Source organism: Trypanosoma melophagium (assembly GCF_022059095.1).
Source record: "Trypanosoma melophagium isolate St. Kilda chromosome Unknown ctg6segment0, whole genome shotgun sequence".
NCBI lineage: Eukaryota > Euglenozoa > Kinetoplastea > Trypanosomatida > Trypanosomatidae > Trypanosoma > Trypanosoma melophagium.
In genome coordinates, this window is record NW_027125189.1 from 450,739 (window position 1) to 469,139 (window position 18,401).

Here is an 18,401-nt window from a genome sequence, read left to right on the forward strand (position 1 = left end):
CAGAGAGAGAGAGAGAGGAGAACTGAAAGGGAAGAATGAGTACCCAAGTATCGGATTACCAGTCTACACGGAGATATTCACACACACTTACAACTCACCACGTAAAAAAAAATAACAATTTATTTCCGATAAACTTGTGGTGTTTGAGTCATTATTACACACCTTTTACCTTTTGTGTAGTGGTTGTGTACTTCTCCAACTTCATCCGCACCACCATTTCTTCCTCTGCCAGCAACATCATTACCTCATCTGCGATATTCGTACTACGTCCATCAAAACAGTAGGGATCATCTAATTCACCCACATGGTTTGCGGAGACTTAATGACATTGATGCAAGACTCACTCTTGGGGGGTTTGTCACTTCTCCCCCTCCTTTTGTAGTCGTCGTTGTGATTCGAATAGATGTAAACCACTGCAAAAGAATGTTTTCCATCTCAGCATGTTCTTCATGCGTTAACGATATATATGCAGCAAGTGCGTCGTTGAGATAAACTTGTCGTTGTGTCTCCCACTCCACCGGGGTTACTCGCACTTGTATGTAATGTCGCCCAGAGTTGCCCACTCACATCTGTGCCCTTTAAATGACATTGAAAATCACATAATTGTCTTGCAGCATTTTCCCAAAGTAATTCCCAACAAATAGTAGTATTCTCCATACCAAAGTTATGTTCATCATTATGATCACAACAGCTAGAGCTACTTTTATGCCAGGTAGTCGTTTCAATACATGCTCCAATAAGTCTCTCTACGCGGTGTATCCATTCAGGAACGATACTTTTCACCGTGGCATTTTCATCATTGTGTTTCTCATTCAACTTATTATCGAAAGAATACGGGAGTACTGTTCTTTTTTCATCATGATTGAAAAAAATGGAGTAAACTCCACCCAGAATTTCAAGCATGTAGCCATAACACACAGTGTTGTGCGCTTTGTCAGTTATATATTGTCGAAACCCCGTCATTGACTCGATGATATCACTGAAAACAATCACCTATTTTGCTGTTTTATCATTATCTCTAAACTCACAACTACAATAGTCATGACTATGAATATCGGCTGGGAGAAGACTGAGCGTAAGAAAAATGTTGGTACGTGTCAAAACAATACTTCCTGGGTAGAGGTGTTTCATATCATGTTCATGGCCAGAGTTCTTCAGTTGTTGTGATGACGGTGAAGCGAATTTGTGTAATTGACGAGAAAACACAACAGGGATATAGAGGAGATCTGAATCTTCATTTTCGCCTAACTCCAGGCAGATCACCTTATTCTTGGGAGTGCAATCTATATTCTGGTAAACATTCATATCATCAATCACGTGGTATGTGTTCCTTGAGTGAATGATTTATTGAGATTGTGTATAACGTAATACTTTAAGCAAATATACACTGATAAAAAATAAATAGAGCAAGAAAAAGAAAATAATAATACTATTATCTTCTCCGCATAGTGAGAAGTGACGGTGAATAATTTGTCAGTCCACAGATACAAATATAAGTAGTGCCGCAGAAGGTAAATAAAATTCTTAAAGAAAAGGGCATAAATACCAAGAATCTCCATGCATATCAAATCAACAGTAAATATCAAGTGATTCTGAGGGAAACCAGGAATAACAACAACAACGGTCCTGACAGAATAGAAAAGAGAAGATAACACAAAACAAATGTTTTTTTTTTACAGCTTCGGTGGTAACATACCAACAAAATGTCCATCAGGTGTCCACTGCGGTTTTGTCTTCTGCGCCTCATAATACTTCTTTGCCTCTAACTTTCGCCGGTTGAGTGATTTGAGTTTTCCCTTTACATACTCGCGCTTTTTCTCTTCAGCAGAGTTCTTGGGTAGCGAGATACTTGGTGTTGACGCCAATGCGAAACTCTTGGAGAGACCCAACAAATCCAATCGATCTATATTAAACGTTTCCTTTAATAAATGACTCTGGTAGGCGCCAACGTGTGCCCTATATGCACTTACAGCACTTTTCGCCACAATGGGATCAAGTTGAAGGACTTGTTCCAGTTTCATTTGTATTTTTGGTAGTTTCTCTGGCATTGGGTACTTCTCAAGTGTAATACCGAATTTAGAGAGATAGCGAACGAAACCAACTTCTTCAGGTGTGAGAAAAAGAAGCGCATTACCAACATTACCAGCACGTGCAGTTCGTCCAATACGATGAATATACTCGGTAGGATCAAGTGGTGGGTCGTATTGTAAAATCCATTCAACGTTAGGAATATCAAGCCCACGCGCAGCCACATCTGTACAGAACAGTACACCAGTTTCCCACTCATTAAAGGTTTGAAATGCAGCCACACGTTGACGGTGTTTCATATGTCCATGAAGCATCATCACCTCATTGTGAAATCCTACAGATCCCATCATTTGAAAATGAAACGTTGTGCTGGCTATAGTAGAGCAAAAAACCATCGCCTTTGATACTCTAGCTATTCTTTTTACAAAGGTATATAGATAAAGCATACGTTTTTCAACTGGTGTTATGTGACAGAATTGACGAAGACTGCTAGGAATTGGCTCCGCATCACCATCTGCATGTACAGACACCGGAGTTGACTCTTTTGGTGTGGATAACTCCTGCTCTTCATTATCACTAGATGGATCTTCGTAGGAACTGTACGGGGGGAGTAAAGCAGCAGAAGCAGATGTTGTTGTTGAATCATTACAATTATTATTATTATTATTATTATTATTATTATTATTATTATTATTATTATTATTATTATTATTATTATTATTATTATTATTATCACCTGGTTTATCCACTTGTACCAATGTTGGAGAGCTTCCAGTGGTCGCGATAAATAACGGTGTACGCGATAGTGATAGTCGCGCCAATTCTCGAACAGATTTAGAGTTCGTCGCTGAAAACAAAAGTGTTTGACGAGAGTGCGGTAGGCGTTGAACAATCGCATCAAGATCTCTCTGAAAACCGTCTGCCAACATGCGATCGGCCTCATCAAGGACAAGAAAACGAATTCTTGCGAGGTCCCAGTTGGTACAGTGTTTAACATGATCATGAATACGACCGGGGGTTCCAACCACAATGGAGATTCCTGTTGCCAACAATCGACGTTCTTCTGTTATCTTTGTTCCTCCGGTAATAAGTTGTACAGAAAAATTGGCAACATCTCCTGGAATGTGCTGACAGACACTTTTTAACACATCATTTGTCTGAACACAGAGCTCTTTCGTTGGTGCGAGCATTAAACTGTACGTCGCATTTGGACGTTTGCGAACAAGAGAGATAATAGTATGTAGAATAGGTACACAAAAAGCGAGTGTCTTTCCAGATCCCGTCTTTGCCTGCCCGAGGATATCATACCCTTGTAAAGCATAGGGAATTACACGTTCTTGAATAACTGTCATGCGGTAAAATCCCTCTGATTGTAAACCATTTACAATACATGGATCAATACCAATGAGCGGATGTCCAAAAGTTGCACCTTTACCAGCGCATCGTCGCCGTTCACGTAATCGTTCCTCTTTACTTTTTCCAGTTATTTTATTACTATTAGAAACTTGTACAAGCTCTTCTAAAGCCTTTTCTGTGTCAAAGTGATGTTGTAGCAACTTCTCCGTCTCCAATACTGCTTCATCATCATTAATAGATCGCTTTTGTTTAGAGAGATGACTGGTACGGCGATTTCCATGCTCCTCTGCAATGCGCTCAAGATACTCCATGTCTTGCATATTAAAAAAGTCAGTCTTTTTCATGCATATTCTCCCTTTTGAATCCACAGGAGGTTGCATACGTCCATCACCCATTACCACAACATTCTCGTTGAATTCATCAGCATAGTCTTCAGACCATTCTTCATCCTGTATTTCATTATCAGCAGTAGCAGCAGCCTTGATCTCCCGTTCGCGGAGACGCTTTCTTCTGCCTTTAATGCCCATTTATTTTTGTTTTTTTTTTCTCTTTTTCTCCCTTCTAACGGTATCTGTGTATTTGTGTTGGGAAGGCACAGGTAAATTCGTAACGAAAGTCTGAATATGAGGAGAAAAAAAAGAAGTCAGGGAGTTAGAAAATCAATAATAAGAAAAGACGCATTGTTTTTCAAAGGTACTTAAATAAGCGCAAAAGAAAAAAAAATGACACAGAAATAAATAAATATATATATATATATATATATATATACAAACATGTGCAGTTTAGTTTTTCATTCCGTCAAAGAGAAAACAGTGCTTACCCTTAAGCTTATGTAACCGATTCCGCGCGAGTAGGCCAATAAAAAGGCAGTAGTACACCATAAGCATCAAAAAAAAAAGAATACCAAAGAAAGAAAAAGAAGGTGGTGTCAGTACTTCTGAAAAAAAGTAGTAAATTTCATTATTTGCTTTTTTTTCTTCTTCTTTGTTATTCTATACGAATAGATCAGTGTACAAAACTCCAGTTTTCATTGCCATTCCCTTACGGAGCAAGGCAGCGGAGCGTTCTGAAGACCCTTTCAGGGACACTGTCTGCCACACAAACCAACCCTCACTGCATTTCACCGCACACATGTCTTCAACTGCCAGCGGAAAGTAGGCGCTACCAGGTTTAATCTGACTTTTTACGCTGTGATAATGATCTTTATTTATCTTTTTCGTAGAAAGAGAAGTTGTAGCAACATTACTTCCTTCAGCATCCATTAATTCCAACTCCCGCACAACAGCGCTGGGGATATCCTTTGGATGCACAGCATCTGTGAAGGCACAGTTGATAAGAAGATGCCGGTGGAGGTGACTGTGATCCTCCAATGCGGGCATCATTTCTTCCACTGTCCCACTGCCATCAACTTCACCATTTATTGATGGTGAAGTCATCACAGTATCTTTTTCCTTGTTTTTTTCTTGTAATGACAACTTATCTTGCTGTCGATGATGACAGATTTTCTTTTTAATTTCTCGAGCTGCACGAATCAATAATCGTTTCAATAGTTGCTCTCTCACAGGTGTCGCACCCTTATCAAGTATCGCATTAACGCTTGGACTAAAATATTCACCTCCCACAAACGCCCGCCATGTCCCGTAAGCCTCATCTGCTGTCATAGTATGCCATTTGATCATGGCTCTATCTTTAGATAATAGTGGTGCATGATAGGGATCTTCTTTATAATGAATATTGTAATTTTGAGGCCATGCAGCGTTCCATTTAGCATCAAAACAATGAGGCCATTCACATATAGTACTGGTTGACACATCCTTTATTAATTCAGTGGTTTCTTCTTCCAATTTCGCGTCAAAATTCAGCGTAGGTGGACTTCCGAACAAACATTCACAAAGACCTGTGGCTCCCAGTTTTGTTACAATAGGAAAGTACTCACGAATACTCATATCACGCGGTATGGGAACAGACTGTTGCCATAGTACATCTCCTGAATCCATTAATCGCTGATCTGGTGGTAATTTAATCACACTCACACCACCTTCTGTGTCACCACGGAGCAGTGGAGCAAAGATGGGACTCGCTCCACGGTATCGCGGTAAGAGAGATGGATGAACGTTAATGGTGCGAGGCAGACGTTCTAGCAGTACTTTAGGGAGGAAATAACGAAACGATACTACAACAGCGACATCAAACGCCTCTAATGGTTGCCCTGCAATGTATTTATCATCTTCTCCAACCTCAAGGATGGGACTATCGCGGTTGCCCTTCTGTACGGCGCTATGCCATGGATGAAGAAGATACCGCATTGTACCACTACGTGCTAATGAGGTTGGATGATCAACAGGCACAAGTGGAATATTATGTTCTACGCAGTAACGAGCCACCGGATACTGGCGGTTGTGTCGTTGGGAAATAGCATCAGGAGTAGCCGGCAAAAAAGGACAGACTACAACAAGTGGTTGCTTCTTCTCAGCATTATATACCTTGTATGATGATCCTGAGGAGCAAGAGGACGTTTTTTTTGTCGTTGTTGTTTTTGCTGCGGTTCTTGATGATAACGATAAAATAGCTTGAAGTCGCTCATGTAAAGCCTTGAGAGCCACCAGCGAGACTACATCCCCACCAAAAAAGATAATGGAAGGGACTTTATTGATTACACCACTCTCCTTCTCGTTTGACTTACCACTTTTATTACTGTTGGTTCTGCATATGCCGATGAGTTCAGGACTACTACAACAGTGACGAGAGTAGCAGGTGATATATTGTAATATAAACACACGTTTCATCATTGTGATACGGCGCAATACTACATCACTACTGTTACCCAATATACGATACTGCATGGGGAATATGAGAAAGCAAGATACACAAAGGCAGCGTCACGAGGAATATATTTTGGTGCTCTTTATGTGAAGATGGAATTACAAGAGGAACTTCAAAGAAGAGAATCCTTGCTTCCTTAACTATCACCTCCTGAAAGGCGCCTACAGAAAGGTGAAACAGACAAAAAGAAAGAAAAGAAAAAGGTTTTTTTTTATTGTACTGTATACTTGAGTTGTCAAAAAACAAGGAGGAGGAGGAGGAGGAGGAGGAATAGATAAGCAGTTCAGCTGGGGGTAAAGCAATGCAGAGCTGCTATTATTTAAAAAATTGTAAGGATGGTAAAAATGCAGTTTGTACTCATATAACTGCAATAATAATTTAACATAAAATAGTAAATAATATAAATATCAGAATCCGTAGAACATAAATTTCAATTCACACACAACTTTAGACTCCTTTTTGTACCCGTCGTAGAAATATAAATAAGGCAATACAGAAACGAATTATCTGAAAACACCTTTTTTTTCCATTTTTGTTGTGATTTAGTGATTCACTCCAGTTCATCCTCCCGTGCTGTAGGGGATGGGGCACCTTCGTCGTCTGAGTCCTCATTACTCGATTTAGCATCTTTGTCCACCAGCTCCCACCACGATATGGGCTCTTCCTTCACAAGTCGCAGAACAATCTGCCCAGTAGCATCCTTTAATTTGTAACTGCTTTCATTCACTTTAATGGCTTTGGAGAGACGGAGAAGAAGTTGTTTTTTCCGTTGTACCACATCAGTTGCAGACTTTTCCACATTTGCCGTGTACTCCAGAGTTAATTTTCGCTTATTAAACACCACCTGCAGCGTATCGGGTGCCATGGTCTCTTTTCCATCCAACTTTGTATCCACATACACGGTAACAGCCTTCTCTCCGTCACCCCAACTGTACTTGGTTATAGGGTAAGTCATCACAGCTGCAGAAGGGGAACACTCATCTGTTTTATTCACCAACACCGGTTTTGGCATTGGCGCAACATCGCCCACTTTTGCCCGATCCTTCTCATGTCCGTGCCAGTAGTAATATAAATTGGCATTCTTCTTCTTCTTCCCTGCCTCGGAACTCGCTTCTGGCTTTCCTCCTTCTTGCTGCACATGCTCTTCCTGCTGCTGTGCGTCCGTATGGGATACCACCTCCGCAGCAGACATTTCTTCAAGAGGAATGTATTTACTTTTGTGTAGTAGAAAGCAAGCAAAGCAATGCTAAGTGTAGAATAAAAAAGAAAAAAACAATTATACTACAGCCAGTAACAGCTACACACAAAAAAAAAGGAAACCCTGCATATATACACATATACATAGAGACAGTGTAACTTTCAAAATTAACGACAACCAACGAAGAAACCCCAAAACAATCAGCGGTTCTCACCAATCACTCCAATTATCATCATCATCTTCCTCCAACACAACCCTTCCGGAAGGTACAGCATCACCTTTAGCAGGAGAAACGGATTTTGAAAAATTAACTTCCTCTTCATCAAAGTCATCACCCCATCCATCATCTTCGTTAGCAACATCATCACTTACGTGAGTGGCTACATTATTCGCAGCTTCTTCTACGACATTCTTGGACAGAAGAAAATCACGAGCTAGAATAAGAAAATCATCCTGCTGATCACGTGAAATCTTAACCCTCGACATACTTTCATCATGCTCAAGGGGACGCAACAAATTGGACGAAAGAGATAGACCCCCTTGCGACAAAGAATGAGAAACACCTTCCCTACTTACTCCTCTCAAGAAATCTTTTTTATCAGCCAGTCTACGTGCTTCTTGTTCCTCAGCCAGTCTACGTGCTTCTTCCTCCTCAGCCAGCCTACGTGCTTCTTCCTCCTCAGCCAGTCTACGTGCTTCTTGTTCCTCAGCCAGTCTACGTGCTTCTTGTTCCTCAGCCAGTCTACGTGCTTCCTGTTCCTCAGCCAGTCTACGTGCTTCCTGTTCCTCAGCCAGTCTACGTGCTTCTTCCTCCTCAGCCAGCCTACGTGCTTCCTGTTCCTCAGCCAGTCTACGTGCTTCCTGTTCCTCAGCCAGCCTACGTGCTTCTTGTTCCTCAGCCAGTCTACGTGCTTCTTCCTCCTCAGCCAGTCTACGTGCTTCCTGTTCCTCAGCCAGTCTACGTGCTTCCTGTTCCTCAGCCAGCCTACGTGCTTCTTCCTCCTCAGCCAGTCTACGTGCTTCCTGTTCCTCAGCCAGTCTACGTGCTTCTTCCTCCTCAGCCAGTCTACGTGCTTCTTCCTCCTCAGCCAGCCTACGTGCTTCCTGTTCCTCAGCCAGTCTACGTGCTTCCTGTTCCTCAGCCAGTCTACGTGCTTCCTGTTCCTCAGCCAGTCTACGTGCTTTTTGTTCCTCAGCCAGTCTACGTGTTTCCTGTTCCTCAGCCAGTCTACGTGCTTCTTCCTCCTCAGCCAGCCTACGTGCTTCTTCCTCCTCAGCCAGTCTACGTGCTTCCTGTTCCTCAGCCAGTCTACGTGCTTCCTGTTCCTCAGCCAGCCTACGTGCTTCCTGTTCCTCAGCCAGCCTACGTGCTTCCTGTTCCTCAGCCAGTCTACGTGCTTCCTGTTCCTCAGCCAGTCTACGTGCTTCTTCCTCCTCAGCCAGCCTACGTGCTTCCTGTTCCTCAGCCAGCCTACGTGCTTCCTGTTCCTCAGCCAGTCTACGTGCTTCCTGTTCCTCAGCCAGTCTACGTGCTTCCTGTTCCTCAGCCAGTCTACGTGCTTTTTGTTCCTCAGCCAGTCTACGTGTTTCCTGTTCCTCAGCCAGTCTACGTGCTTCTTCCTCCTCAGCCAGCCTACGTGCTTCTTCCTCCTCAGCCAGTCTACGTGTTTCCTGTTCCTCAGCCAGTCTACGTGCTTCTTCCTCCTCAGCCAGTCTACGTGCTTCCTGTTCCTCAGCCAGTCTACGTGCTTCCTGTTCCTCAGCCAGCCTACGTGCTTCCTGTTCCTCAGCCAGTCTACGTGCTTCTTGTTCCTCAGCCAGTCTACGTGCTTCTTCCTCCTCAGCCAGTCTACGTGCTTCTTCCTCCTCAGCCAGTCTACGTGCTTCTTCCTCCTCAGCCAGTCTACGTGCTTCTTGTTCCTCAGCCAGTCTACGTGCTTCTTCCTCCTCAGCCAGTCTACGTGCTTCCTGTTCCTCAGCCAGTCTACGTGCTTCCTGTTCCTCAGCCAGTCTACGTGCTTCTTCCTCCTCAGCCAGTCTACGTGCTTCTTCCTCCTCAGCCAGTCTACGTGCTTCCTGTTCCTCAGCCAGTCTACGTGCTTCCTGTTCCTCAGCCAGCCTACGTGCTTCTTCCTCCTCAGCCAGTCTACGTGCTTCTTCCTCCTCAGCCAGTCTACGTGCTTCCTGTTCCTCAGCCAGTCTACGTGCTTCCTGTTCCTCAGCCAGTCTACGTGCTTCTTCCTCCTCAGCCAGTCTACGTGCTTCTTCCTCCTCAGCCAGTCTACGTGCTTCCTGTTCCTCAGCCAGTCTACGTGCTTCCTGTTCCTCAGCCAGCCTACGTGCTTCTTCCTCCTCAGCCAGTCTACGTGCTTCTTCCTCCTCAGCCAGTCTACGTGCTTCTTCCTCCTCAGCCAGTCTACGTGCTTCTTCCTCCTCAGCCAGTCTACGTGCTTCCTGTTCCTCAGCCAGTCTACGTGCTTCTTGTTCCTCAGCCAGCCTACGTGCTTCTTCCTCCTCAGCCAGCCTACGTGCTTCCTGTTCCTCAGCCAGTCTACGTGCTTCCTGTTCCTCAGCCAGTCTACGTGCTTCCTGTTCCTCAGCCAGTCTACGTGCTTCCTGTTCCTCAGCCAGCCTACGTGCTTCTTCCTCCTCAGCCAGCCTACGTGCTTCCTGTTCCTCAGCCAGTCTACGTGCTTCTTCCTCCTCAGCCAGTCTACGTGCTTCCTGTTCCTCAGCCAGTCTACGTGCTTCCTGTTCCTCAGCCAGTCTACGTGCTTCCTGTTCCTCAGCCAGTCTACGTGCTTCCTGTTCCTCAGCCAGTCTACGTGCTTCTTCCTCCTCAGCCAGTCTACGTGCTTCCTGTTCCTCAGCCAGTCTACGTGCTTCTTCCTCCTCAGCCAGTCTACGTGCTTCCTGTTCCTCAGCCAGTCTACGTGCTTCCTGTTCCTCAGCCAGTCTACGTGCTTCTTCCTCCTCAGCCAGTCTACGTGCTTCTTCCTCCTCAGCCAGTCTACGTGCTTCCTGTTCCTCAGCCAGTCTACGTGCTTCTTCCTCCTCAGCCAGTCTACGTGCTTCCTGTTCCTCAGCCAGTCTACGTGCTTCCTGTTCCTCAGCCAGTCTACGTGCTTCTTCCTCCTCAGCCAGTCTACGTGCTTCTTCCTCCTCAGCCAGTCTACGTGCTTCCTGTTCCTCAGCCAGTCTACGTGCTTCCTGTTCCTCAGCCAGTCTACGTGCTTCTTCCTCCTCAGCCAGTCTACGTGCTTCCTGTTCCTCAGCCAGTCTACGTGCTTCCTGTTCCTCAGCCAGTCTACTTTTTTCTTCGAACTTCTGTGCTGCTGGTTTTTGTTCTCCTTGAGCTGGACTATTTATATCTGCCCTACTACCTGGAATTAATGTGATTTCGTCTTTGTTGAAGTGTGCAATATCGCGTGTGTGTTTGTCTTGGGTTTTTCTTTCAAATTGAGTCATTTTGGTTGCATTCTCTGAATCGGTAGCATACCACTCATTAGTGTCGTTTAGAATGTCATATCGTTCATCACGTAATAATCGGCCTTTGGCAGCAATAAGTGCCATATCTTGTGTACATTTAGATCGGATATCTTGAATTCGTTGATTGAGTTGCTGCATAGTAGCTTCACCTGCACTTCCAGGGAGACGGCTGTACTCTGTTAAAATGACTTGGCACTTTGCAAGACGTCTATTAACGAGTTGTTCCCACCAGTTGTAGCAATTAAGGAAGTCGTTGGTGTGCGCAATCTGTTCTTCCAAGCTTAGACTTAGAAGAAAACGGGCCTCCTTGAGTGCCATATCCGATCTTGTGTTAATGATGCTCACAGCCTCTGAGAGTCCGCGGAATAGCTCATCCGGTTGAAGCGCAGCCCGCTGGTCATCTGTGAGACGTAAAAGTAGAGGTGGGGGATCGTTATTAACATCTTCATCAGAGTCCCCCAGAGTACTCTTTATGAGTGTTGAAGCTGCTGTATTGATTGTACTCAAAAAAGTACCCAGACGGTCAGTAATATCTGTAATACCAGGTATTGGTGCAGTCTGTGGACCAGCTTGCTGTGAGTTATTCACTTCCGCACCCTTTGGTGCTATTGTCTGGCGTACTGCTTCTTTCACCTCGTTGAAAAAGCCCCACATGGTGAATCACTTATCGAGTATGCAGTAGTGAAAGCAAAGTAAAAATTCTGCAAAAAGTATGAATACCTCAATACAAGAATTATAAAAAAAGTATGTACGAACCTTTTTCAAGTGGAAAACATTACAAGGGAAAAAAAAAAGAAAAAAAGCATTAGCGAGATGGGATTAACCAAAACAAAAAAAAGAGAAAATGAGCAGCTTCTCACGTTACTATATATATGGAGAGAAACCCCCAATTCTTTTTCTCCTTCCCTCCCTTCATCACTATCTTTGGGTTGTTGTAAATTGTGAATAAAAACAAAACTTGAATGCATTTACCTTTTCCTTTAGGCAGGGTACATATTCTCCTTGTACAATCCATCTGGTCGCTGCAACGGATGAATTTTCGTACCCTCAAGCATGTATGTGTATTTCCCCCATGGAAATTCTCCAGAAGCTTGCTCAAGTGCGTTTGGCATCGCTGGGCCTGAACGGAGATGCGGTAAAGCATAATAGCGTTCCATTGCAGCGGTTCGCAAAATACCACGCTCATGTAACTCTTTCCTAAATGTTTTTTTCTTATTTTGCAAGACAATATCTTTCGCCAGCATCTCCACATGCTGAAGCAATCCGTGGGGTACTACACCCACCTCCGTCTCTCCCCATTCCAACAACTGTGGAAGAGCATCATGAACTGCCTGAATCGTCCGCAATCCTGTGCGTCCTTCTATCACCTTTAAATAGGTTTCAATATCACCTTTCCCCCACACCTTCCCTGTATACTGATGAATAAAGGGTGCCATGTAATGCAATGGGAAGTGATTCGGTGTGGCGTACTCCTGTCCAACTTCAGCGTAATAGTTCCAAAGAGGCACTCCATCGTTTGCGCCATCTGAGGCCGCTGAGAATGTTCTGCTGTACGGCGCTTCACGGTGGTGGCGAATGGGATCATCAGTCCAACGTGCCCACGGCCAGTGACGGTACGCACCGCGGCGGCGCAACCGATTGTGCCACTCCACACCAGTGCGCGGATCCCATGTATTACCGTACTCTTCTGGTGTTTTGTGTGCTAATGGCGAGAGCACGTGGGCGTTTTTGGGTGGTAAATATCGGGCACGGCGGCGGCGGTGGGCGTATACCATCACACGATTTTGGTATCCCTTCGCACGGGAACCCAATGCTGGCACAGTGGCACGAAATGACATTCTTTTTTATGTCAGTGAATATATATATATATATATATGATTGGTGATTTTCGTTTACGGTTTACTTTTTTTTTCCTCTCGTTGCGTATGTGTAGTTTCTCTCTTTTTATGCTACTTCCTTATTTTTCTGTTTCTCTGTACAACCTCCCCCAACGTACGATGTGTGTTTCTTCTGTGATAGTGCCCCCTTTGGTTGGGGAGAGCTGGCAGCTAGAAAAAGGATAAATAAGAAAAAACGGAAAGAAATGAACAAGTGTATATGAGATACAGAGATAGAGAAAAGTGTATCGGTGCAATATATGTATATATATATATATATACATATACCACTAGCTCCAGAACCGACAAAAAAGAAGCAAAAAACAGTAACAACTAAGAATCGTACTTTTTATTATTATTATTTTTTTACTTAGATTATATCAAAATGGGCTTAACTTTCACTTCGCCTGTTTTTCATGTAGCAGTTACCATAAGAGAATGAAGTGAAAAAAACAGGAAAAAAAGCTGCATTTTTCTCCCTGCCTTTTTCATTTTAGTATATTTTTATTTTTGTTGCCCTCGCCCCATTTTGTTTTTCTTTTTCGTTTTGATTTCTATTCTAGTGGATTCCAGTTTAAAATAAAAAAAAAAAGCACTAAAAAAACTCCACATTACACCAAGACCTTTGGTCTTCCTCTACTCATCCAAAACCTACAACAGACAATCACACAACAATACAAAAACAAAGAAACAACCAAACAACCAAAAGAAAAAGATATGTTTGCCTAGAACCCTATTCAACACCGAAAAAAACACGTAGTATCACTGGACAGAAGTATGTGGTCATTAAGCCAACAACAAAGTACGAAAACGCACACCTCTGTGTTTCCCACAACCACCAATGTCGATGGGTGCGTGGGGACCACAACTGCAAGACACCTTCCATTAACGCATCCTCCTCCAGACTCTGCCGTTCTGCAGTTGTTTTAATAATATATTCCATATCATCCGGAGTATCAGATCCACAGGAACCACTCGTAGATATATTGAAATTCAGCTGTCGTCGTTTTCGACCCATATCCATTGGGGAACCGATATTCGAGTACTGATATCGCTGGATCCCATAGGCACAGCGCATGGCGTGTGAAAATACATACCAGACACGTTGCCAGGGAAGAGAACGGTGTGGTGAAGCCCCGCGGGAGAGTTGCAGAAATATGAAACGCAGTACACGAACTGAAAGAAATGAAACAATTTCCCGTACAACAAGAAGAACAAATAAACAAGATAAATATTGTACTAAAAATCGAACTGATAAAAGGACATCCAAGACATCCTCTGGATTCGAACGGGCGGTTAACATACCATACTGTGAGTGAAATAACCAGCATCCAAAGATAGCACCAAATGTGGCACCGAGAAAGCGTAAACTATCTAAATAACACGGACATTTATCTACAGGTGCGGCGTGTGATACCACAAGTATATGTAAGATTAGAAAACCCAATAGGAAATGCCATATCATCGCATCACTCAATTCATACACGTATTCCAAAATTGATTCCAAAAAGGCACGATGGAATGTAATAATGATCACGCCCACTCCCCCTCCCACCACCAAATCGGCAAGCCAGTGCATTCCAAGAAATAGCCTTGAAAGAGCAACATTGATAGCGAATACTACACAAAATATCCAGCATAAAACGGGGCTATTAGGAAAACAAGCGAGTAAGAGGTCAAAAACTGCGTAAGCAAAAACAACGCTGTGGGATACATGAGTACTTGGATAACCATACTCCTTTGATGTGAATCTTCTTCCTCGGAGTTGAACCGGTGGACAGGGAGGACGTGGGCATCCTGCCATGTCTTTCATAACACCAGTTATGTATTGACTGATACACATTAACACACAAACATTAAAAGAAATGTACGGCATACCTAACCACACCACAAGTGGGATGAAGGCAGTATAAAACTCAATCTCTCCTGTACAGCTCCAAAATTTAAAGTAAAGGGTAATAAGCCATTGTAGTTTGGGAAAACATTTTTGAGCCCGCAATATAATGGAAACGTGATCGTCATTACAGTAGTTTGACATATACCAGCTTCTAAACGAGATCCTTTCCTGTACAAATTGTTTGGACGTAGGAGTAGAAGCAGTAGCGGTAACACATCCAGTAACAGTTGGTGGAAAAAGAACAGAATGAGGAATATATAAAGAATTTCCACCAGGATGAGGTTCTACATTATCGAACGCAGAAGACATTTTCTTCTCACCCCGTCTATTAACAGGTTTATTATCCACTTACTTTAATATATATTCTGGGAAACGTGTATCGGCTATTTTCCCCACGGTTACTACTACTACTACTACTAATACTAATACTATTATTACTACTAACCAAAAGCAAAGAAATAAACAAAAAAGACCAGTGGTGAGCATAGAATCACAGGTACGAAAAGGAGGTAAATGTATAGAGGAATAAAAAAAAAGGGAAATGCTTCTGTAATCCCAACCATATGGATTGAGTAGAAATAAAAAGGGCTTATGGGAAAAGGCAAACGACGCCGCAAAACAGAAAAGTTGTTTCTAAATCTCATTCGCCTTGAAAAGACCAAAAAAGGGAGAAAAAAAGTAAAGGGAAAGACATCTGGTCCAACATTAAAGTGAAGAAAAAAATAGATTAAAAAACAAAAAAACCCAAACCACTTCGACAATTGTCACAAGAAAAAAAAAAAATTGCTCGCATCGTCTTTCAGATGGTCGACGACAATGATGTGATGAGACTGCATCGTTGTATGCAACTATTTTATACCTTCCGGACACCAATAGGGAAAGAGAGAGAGAGAGAAAACATACCCACAATAAAGAATAAATTAAGAAAAAATAACAGTTACTTTTCTGGTAATGCATCTGTTCGCCACAACGTCTTTCGAGGTGCACGCAGACCGTTGAATAGAGTGTGACACGCGGAAGGGTTGGGTGCAGCAAAAGTAGCACTGGAAGTTGGAATAGAAACAGCAGCAAGAGCAGCAGCAGGAGCACTACTGTCTTTCTCGGATGTAGCAACGTTATTATTAACTGCAGTTACACGAGAAACATCCGATCGCACCTCTAAACGGCTATCATTGAAGGTGATAGTTTTTCTTCTTCGTTGTTTTGAGGGGAAAAATTTCCGATCATCATCGGATCCGTTTATGGATGATCGCATTATCTCATCTCCTGCTGCGGATGTCTCTTCTCGGCGGAAACGTACAGTAAAGGAGCGGGCGGCGCCGTTGCTGTTATCATTATTATCATCATCATCATCATCACTATTATTAGTATTATTATCACCATAGCTTTCAATGGGTGAACTCCGCTCATGCGCCACTATAGAAGCATCTTGCCGCATCTGTATATGTCGTTTTTCTTGTTGTTGTTTTTGTGAGGCCATTTCAATCTTCTGCCTCAAACTCTGCACGGCGTCTCGGAGTTTCACTGGTGCTAACGGCTCCAATGATGCCTGTGGGGCCACTGTGTGTATTGGCAGATCACAATTCATAACGGTATCCGCGACTTGTGTGAGTTCTTTTCTGGTGTTTTGCAGTACTTCCATAACTCCTGCGTGACGTATTTTCTGTTCCTCCAGTGCGAGACGCCTTATGGACATCTCTTCCTTTGCCTTTTCATGCTGCTGAGATAATTGGCGGATCTCCTCACGTGTCTTCACCACATCCTCTTCGGCGTTGGCAATGCAGAGACGGAGAGATTTCATTTCCTCCGCGTCTGCGTTCGCTTGTGTTTGAACCGCACAGAGAAGACTGTAGATGTTCTCAGCGGAATCCCCTGATGGGGCAACAGAGGGACTCTGCATGCAGTGTATCTCCCACAAAACACCAATAAACAATAAAAGTAAGAAGAGAAAAAAAAGAGGAAGGTAATACTAGCAGTAGAAAAAACAAAATAAAATGAAACATGAGAGGATACATAAAGTAAATAAAAACAACAACAACAACAACAACAATGGAAAAACAAAACATTTTATATGATTAAAATAAATATTCTTTCCACAACTATTAGGGGCTTGACACCAAAAAGCGAAAAGAAAAAGAAAAAAAAGAGTGGTAATAGCTTCGATAAATAGATAAATAAATAGATGCATTTTTACTTCAGTACTTTTGATCATTTAGACACAAATGCAAGGGAATCTGATCGTTTGTGTAATATAGAGGGTCCATGTTCTTCATACTCTTGCTTAGTTATCCACGCTGAAGAGAATGAGGTTAAGCTACCAAGAACAGCAGCACTTATCCAAACGCTAAACTTACGCTCATTCGCGGCAACAAAATGCACATCCTCTGCTGCACGTTTATTCACCAGCGCTTTCAGCTCGTGTTCAAGACTCTGCTGCGCCCCCTCAAACATGGTATCACCACCGGAGAGAACAACATTATTAAGGAGTCGACGTCGCAGATCAATCGGGCAGGACTCCACACAGTCTACAATAGTGCGTTGAATACTCTCATACATTTTCTCCGCTATAGCCGAACCAAAGAGGATCTCCGGATAACAAAAACGTGATAGCTTATTAGGAATCGTTTGCCCATCTGGCAGTGTAAAAGATTCCCCCGCCTCTGCCGCCTCCAGTTCCTCATCAAATGACTGCGAGACATAACACAGCCGTTCCTTCACCATTCTTGCCACCTCGTGGTCTGCGGATGTTGTGAATGGCCACTGCAGTTCATCGCTAAGTAATTCCATCATTCACTCCGTCACATCACGTCCGGCGAGTTCGAGACGTCGCACGGCGGGCGTTACGGCGTGTCCCTCAACAATCGGCACAACGTGCGTGACACCATCGCCACTGTCAAGTACGCGTCCATCGGTGCGTCCGGCCGCGTAGAGGGCGATGACTGCCTGAATTTGCACCTGCAGGGCGGGAACGGCGAAGTTCTCAAAGAAGACCGCAGCCATTTGCTCCCGGTGCGGTGCGGGATTATGTGGGGCCTCCGTGATGAGGACGGCCTGGGCGCCGGGGTTTACCCGCAGAGAGTCGTGGGCGTGTGTCCACACCCGCGCCATCGCATCCCAGTCACTCACAATACCGTACGTCATTGGATGTGCATAGCGCAGCCTGTTTGGGATAACGCATCATCGCCAACATACACCGATGTGGGGGATTGACGGTGTTTGGCGGTGGCGGTGATGTTGGGGAAGGCACAGCGGGGGATTTCTTCACCGGCGAAGCCACGCTTAATATTGCCGCTGCCATTATCGAGAATCACCGCAGGCTCCTCATCCCACAGTGCGGAATCCATTTTTGGAAGAGATTGAAAGAGATACGTGGGGTAGATTTTTCACTAGTCTGCTTTTTGTTTTTTGTTTTTTTCTGAAGTGTGGTGGTCTCCTTCTTCTATGATACTCTTCATTGGTGGATTTTTATTTTATTTTTTACATACATTTAAATAAAAGATATAGGTTGAGAGGAGAATATTATATTATTGAAAGTTATCCTTACCTCCGTAAAGAGAACAAAAATAAAAAGAGCTACTCTCTAATGCATCATATATAAATATATATTCACTTATTTCACTAACTGATTCTATCTTGAAATTCCTCTTGTTTCTTTTCTTCCGTTTCAGTTACTTACTCCGCAATCACTCACGCATACTTTTCAGTCTATTCCCTCTATGAGATTAGTTCTTTT

General features: G+C 43.4%; 11 protein-coding genes across 12 annotated transcripts; all 11 read right to left on the reverse strand.

The window, feature by feature from the left end:
* Positions 1-154: 154 nt before the first annotated feature.
* LSM04_007180 (uncharacterized protein) lies at positions 155-963 on the reverse strand (the record flags this gene model as incomplete). Its single annotated transcript, XM_067332392.1, has 2 exons — positions 155-318; positions 495-963. 2 exons carry the CDS (start codon positions 961-963, stop codon positions 155-157), a joined length of 633 nt encoding a protein of 210 aa, XP_067187005.1.
* A 30-nt stretch (positions 964-993) lies between these two features.
* Positions 994-1,305, reverse strand: LSM04_005364 (uncharacterized protein; the record flags this gene model as incomplete). Its single annotated transcript, XM_067332393.1, has 1 exon — positions 994-1,305. One exon carries the CDS (start codon positions 1,303-1,305, stop codon positions 994-996), a length of 312 nt encoding a protein of 103 aa, XP_067186929.1.
* A 368-nt stretch (positions 1,306-1,673) lies between these two features.
* On the reverse strand, positions 1,674-3,911 carry LSM04_004131 (DEAD/DEAH box helicase domain; the record flags this gene model as incomplete). The annotated part of the gene is made up of 1 exon (XM_067332396.1): positions 1,674-3,911. The coding sequence occupies one exon, from the start codon at positions 3,909-3,911 to the stop codon at positions 1,674-1,676; it is 2,238 nt and encodes a 745-aa protein (XP_067186872.1).
* A 465-nt stretch (positions 3,912-4,376) lies between these two features.
* Positions 4,377-6,227, reverse strand: LSM04_007724 (Formyl transferase; the record flags this gene model as incomplete). The annotated part of the gene is made up of 1 exon (XM_067332397.1): positions 4,377-6,227. One exon carries the CDS (start codon positions 6,225-6,227, stop codon positions 4,377-4,379), a length of 1,851 nt encoding a protein of 616 aa, XP_067187032.1.
* Positions 6,228-6,757: 530 nt separating this feature from the next.
* LSM04_009244 (CS domain) lies at positions 6,758-7,399 on the reverse strand (the record flags this gene model as incomplete). Its single annotated transcript, XM_067332398.1, has 1 exon — positions 6,758-7,399. The coding sequence occupies one exon, from the start codon at positions 7,397-7,399 to the stop codon at positions 6,758-6,760; it is 642 nt and encodes a 213-aa protein (XP_067187102.1).
* Positions 7,400-7,615: 216 nt separating this feature from the next.
* Positions 7,616-11,548, reverse strand: LSM04_009613 (uncharacterized protein; the record flags this gene model as incomplete). Its single annotated transcript, XM_067332399.1, has 1 exon — positions 7,616-11,548. One exon carries the CDS (start codon positions 11,546-11,548, stop codon positions 7,616-7,618), a length of 3,933 nt encoding a protein of 1,310 aa, XP_067187120.1.
* A 326-nt stretch (positions 11,549-11,874) lies between these two features.
* LSM04_004475 (uncharacterized protein) lies at positions 11,875-12,732 on the reverse strand (the record flags this gene model as incomplete). Its single annotated transcript, XM_067332400.1, has 1 exon — positions 11,875-12,732. One exon carries the CDS (start codon positions 12,730-12,732, stop codon positions 11,875-11,877), a length of 858 nt encoding a protein of 285 aa, XP_067186893.1.
* A 772-nt stretch (positions 12,733-13,504) lies between these two features.
* Positions 13,505-14,977, reverse strand: LSM04_003184 (Phosphatidic acid phosphatase type 2/haloperoxidase; the record flags this gene model as incomplete). Its single annotated transcript, XM_067332401.1, has 1 exon — positions 13,505-14,977. One exon carries the CDS (start codon positions 14,975-14,977, stop codon positions 13,505-13,507), a length of 1,473 nt encoding a protein of 490 aa, XP_067186831.1.
* A 628-nt stretch (positions 14,978-15,605) lies between these two features.
* LSM04_006210 (uncharacterized protein) lies at positions 15,606-16,568 on the reverse strand (the record flags this gene model as incomplete). Its single annotated transcript, XM_067332402.1, has 1 exon — positions 15,606-16,568. One exon carries the CDS (start codon positions 16,566-16,568, stop codon positions 15,606-15,608), a length of 963 nt encoding a protein of 320 aa, XP_067186970.1.
* Positions 16,569-16,876: 308 nt separating this feature from the next.
* Positions 16,877-17,455, reverse strand: LSM04_004373 (Actin family; the record flags this gene model as incomplete). The annotated part of the gene is made up of 1 exon (XM_067332403.1): positions 16,877-17,455. The coding sequence occupies one exon, from the start codon at positions 17,453-17,455 to the stop codon at positions 16,877-16,879; it is 579 nt and encodes a 192-aa protein (XP_067186886.1).
* Positions 17,456-17,458: 3 nt separating this feature from the next.
* Positions 17,459-18,012, reverse strand: LSM04_008616 (the record flags this gene model as incomplete). Of its 2 annotated transcripts, XM_067332404.1 has the most annotated exons (2): positions 17,459-17,789; positions 17,843-18,012. In XM_067332404.1, 2 exons carry the CDS (start codon positions 18,010-18,012, stop codon positions 17,459-17,461), a joined length of 501 nt encoding a protein of 166 aa, XP_067187079.1. The 2 variants fall into 2 exon arrangements, with proteins under 2 accessions (XP_067187079.1, XP_067187080.1); XM_067332405.1 differs by lacking the exon at positions 17,843-18,012 and having other exon boundaries at positions 17,459-17,668.
* Between the last annotated feature and the right edge of the window lie 389 nt (positions 18,013-18,401).